This window comes from Lepidothrix coronata, unplaced genomic scaffold (genome assembly GCF_001604755.1).
Source record: "Lepidothrix coronata isolate B3197 unplaced genomic scaffold, Lepidothrix_coronata-1.0 Scaffold156, whole genome shotgun sequence".
In the NCBI taxonomy this organism is placed as follows: Eukaryota; Metazoa; Chordata; class Aves; order Passeriformes; family Pipridae; genus Lepidothrix; species Lepidothrix coronata.
Window position 1 is genome coordinate 1,341,151 of NW_016690336.1, and position 4,319 is coordinate 1,345,469.

General features: G+C 46.6%; 1 protein-coding gene across 2 annotated transcripts in view; it reads right to left on the reverse strand.

Moving 5' to 3' along the window:
* PTPRA (protein tyrosine phosphatase, receptor type A) overlaps positions 1 to 4,319 on the reverse strand; it is a 119,417-nt gene that overhangs the window by 89,488 nt on the left and 25,610 nt on the right. For both annotated transcript variants that reach the window (XM_017829011.1, XM_017829012.1), the window contains exon 2: positions 2,681 to 2,819. In XM_017829011.1, the coding sequence (XP_017684500.1) occupies positions 2,681 to 2,698 (18 nt within the window). In that variant the 5' untranslated portion in view covers positions 2,699 to 2,819. The remainder of the gene's footprint in view (positions 1 to 2,680; positions 2,820 to 4,319) is intronic.

The window sequence follows — 4,319 nt, forward strand, 5'->3', positions numbered from 1 at the left end:
GACCTTTAAAGGTCCCTTCCAAGCCAAACATTCTGTGATTCCCACTCACTCTCTGGGACAGAATGGCAGGTGTTTGGTAGTGGGTCTGTTCCTACCTCCCACCCTCCATCCCCTCCTCCAGTGTTTTCAATTCAGCCAGTTTTGATTTGAGACCACTGTGACCTCTACTCAGAGGTGCCACCAGACCTGGGAGCACCACGGTGTTCGGCATCCCAAGGTTTCCAATTACACAAGCGGAGTCTTCTAGGATACACTGGAGGTTTTAGAGCTAAACTTTGAAGTCTCCTCTGCAAACACAAGCTCCCTGGTCTCCCAGCACTACCACAAGTAGCAGTACTACTGCTACACAGCCTGTGCCACGTCTGAGCTGGAATAAATGTGTGACACTGCTGAAATGGCTGACAAAAAAGAGGACAGCAACTTGTGACAAGTGAATGTGACCCGTGCAAACAAAGCCCAGAAATCCAGCGATCCATCTGAGTGGACAGCTTTGTATAGACTCCATGCACTGGTTTTCTCCCACATAATCCCAATCTGAATGCTCTGGCCCTGTGACACCAATCAGGAAGTGATGGATAATGAAACACAAGCATAAAAGGGTGCTCAAGCCCTTCCAGCTCACACTGGCTATTTCATAACCCCTGTTTTAGAGGGAGAAAACACTCAGCCCCAAATGCCTTTCCAGTGGCCCACGGGAGTCAAGAGGCTCCTGGTACCACAAACACCCTGGAATCTTCTGAATTCACCTCTCAGTCTCACCCAGCAGCCCAATCCACCTGAGACAGCTGAACAAGCCCCAGGACCTCAGCTGTGGACCTTGCTGCCTTATTCCAGAAGGATTTTGCTGCAGAAGGGAAGTGCTGTGGGACTATTTCACTTCAGCCAACAGAGACAAAGCCACGTCTGGCTTCATCCTGCAAGACAAACCACCCACCCACAGCAATGTTGCGGGGACCATTTAACCTGCCCAGTCACAGCACTGGCCACGGTGATCAGCCCACGGCTGCTCCTCTTCACATGGGTTCAGGCACATCCTGCCATTCCCAGGGGACTGAGGATTCCAGCTGGCCGCTGAATTTCCACCTTCCAACCTCAAGGAGCTGAGAAGCCTTGACAGGCACGTCCAGGCTCTTGCTGCTCTAAAAAGGCTTTTCTTATACCGGCAAAAACTGAGTAATAAATGGAGTTTAGGCTATTAATGTTCACGTTGAGCATCTCTGACTTTAGTCTTGTTGAACTTAATCCTTTCCTGGGACCAGCTATGGAGAAAGAAAGCACCAAACACAAAGTTCTTCTTCTAGGACAGTTGGCCACTTCTCAGTGAATCAGAATCACAAAATCACGGAATATCCTGAGTTGGAAGGGATCCACAAGGATCATCCAAGTCCAGCTCCTGGCTCTGCACAGGACAGCCCCAGTTACTGGGATTAATTCAGCTCTTTTCTTCAACAGGAGTTTTCCCCAAATCAAAAAGAGAGCAAAAAAAAAAAGACTTAAAAACACATGCAGCAAAACACAACACGAAATTCAGTGAAGTCCAGAGAGAAACACCCACAAACAGAACTGAAACTCTTCCCTAAGTATCACACAAATTCAAAGGGAAGGATTTAGTCATCCTTAAAAGTCAGGATTGGTTTCAGTTTGGCACAGAGGTACCACACCAGGTTTGCAAAGAGTTCAAAGAATTTTTATATGAAACCATAAATTGGTTGAGTTTGTGAAGCAGGGCAGTGTTGGCAGGACCCTGTGTACAGGCATTAAGGAAATATCAAACCACAAATACAAACTTCTTCTCCAGACAGGGTGAATCTGTGGAAGCCACAGCAACAAGAAATGCTTTTAAGAAAAGACCCTGATTATACAAATCACCAGGTCTCACACGCACATCTCCGTTTGCTACTCCAGCAGCACCATCCTAGCACCGAATCCGTTTGGGTTGGAAGGAGTCCTCTGGAATACCCAACGAGAAATCTGACAGTAAGGTATTTATTTTTGATTTTTAAAAGCATTCCTCAATCTTTTCCTCAAGTCAGACCACGGGAAGAACTTTGACCAGAAAAACTTCCCACAAACTCCCTGATGGATGTTGGGGTTTAATTCACCAATGCCCTGAGTAATGCTCCTTCTTACTCCATAACCTTCCTTCTTACTCCATAACCTTCCTTCTTACTCCATAACCCTCCTTCTTACTCCATGACCTTCCTTTCCTCAAAAAGACTCTGGGCTTTTTCTTTCCCCCTCCTTAATAAATCATTCATGCCAGAATTCCATGCTCATCTGTGCCAAGGGAAGAGCACAGGTCAGTGTATTTCAGTTTAATGCTGGTTTGTGCAGACAAGAAGAAAAAAAACCTGAAGGAAAGCCCTCAAAACAGCGCAAATATTGATGCCCAAACTCTACACGTCTCACAACAAAATCTGCAAGTTTCAAAACTGAAAGATTCTTTCAAGTAAATAAACAAAAAAAAGCTGGACTCGTTCAAGTTTGCATCAAAAAAAAACAACACCCCCCCAGTTTAAGAAGACCACTAAGGTCAGACGAAGGAATGATGGAGCGCAGCTTTCACCCTGTAAGGCTGACGGATGTGAATCCACGAGGAAGCTCTACACCCTGGAACCTCCAAAGGCCACACCAGTACCACCTCCATACCCAAAACACCTCATTAATGCTTCTACTGTACCTTAAAAGGGACGTTCATTCACCTCTTCACCTCCCCAAGGTGACGGTCAAAGCTTTTTTCCGATTAATGCCAAACCGGGACGACGGTGAGGAGTAAACAATCAATCCTTATTAAGGCTGGGGAGTATTCTCGACGCTACCTGTAAAAGAGGAACACCCAGTGGATGGTTTGTGCCAAGATGAGGGAGTCATTTCACACAGATCACTCATATTAAACAAACAGACTTTTTACTGCCCCGACTACCTGAGTTTTATTGGGGGTGACTGGGACTGTCCCACATAACTGAGACTGTCCCAGATGCTAATGCAGGCTCCATATAAAGTAAGTTTATCCAAGCATTCCGAGCACAGCTGGAGGAACACCAGCCTGCAGAAGGCATGGAGGTGGTCAAGAAGAAGACTGAAGACCACAGCTCAAGGGATTTGGGGAACAACCCAAATTTATGCAGCCTGCTAGTACACCAGGAGCTAATGAACAACAAAGAAATTAGTCATAAATTGAGAGGACAGGGAACATACATCACTTGGCCTGAAGCTGGAAAGATCGCCATTCCTGCCAGATTTTACATCCAAAACTAGACAACTGTCCTAAAAACGACCTTATTTTCTCTTTTCTTGGGGAAGGGAAGGTTTGTGGGCAGGAGCAGGGCACCTGTCAGGCCAGACAGCATCAATGTGAAGAGGGGACAAACCTCTCATCCACACCAACTCTTCTGGAGGCCTGGAAAGGGGGAAGGTGCCTTCAAAGCTATGCTCTGCTCATGAAAATGGCCCCGAGGTGGTATTAGGGATGTATCAGTTGGAGCATCTACAGGAGTGAGAGGTGGCTCTTCTGGAGCCGTGGGTATGCTGGCAAGGAGGAGAGGAAAACAATAACTATTTTGGCAGGCTGGGGGAGGGACGAGTGAATTATTCCCTTGGCAACCAGCTTCATGGGACCTGGTTCTCTTCTCAGCTATTCATTTATATATATTTGGCTCCTCAGTTACTTTCTGTAGGACTTTTCCAGTTTTAGATTTCGTTTTCAAACCCAAGCTGGTCACATTTTCCACAGGCTGCACAATGCACAAACAAGGTAAGATGCATTTTTATAAGGCAAGGCCATGTCTCAAATAGCTGAAACCACCTATGCTGTTGGAACATCGGGCAAAATTCGACGTCCTCCTTAACACAGCAAGAGAAAAGCTGATGTTCTTTGTCCTAATGCTTTATTAAAGCATTAAAGTCCTCTCACACAGCACCCAAACCACCCACCAGCACCCAGGCAGCAGAACTGATGTCAGAGAGCTCCAAGAGCAGCTCCCAGGATTCCCTTAAACATCTGGGTGTAGGTGATGGAGACTTTTGGGCTGCAGAGCACCACTGAAAGAACCAACATCCCTGCTCCAGCTTGGAGCAGTGCAATGCCAGCTTCCAAATCTGCATTTGATAAATGGGATGATCGATTTAGGTATTAGGATTCTTGGATACTGGAAGGAATTCTTACATACTAGGAAGAAATTCTTCCCTGTGAGGGTGGTGAGGGACTGGAATGGAATTCCCAGAGAAGCTGTGGCTGCCCCATCCTCCCTGGGAAGTATTGAAGGCCAGGTTGGATGGGGCTTGGAGCACCCTGGTCTAGTGAAAGGTGTCCCTGCCCA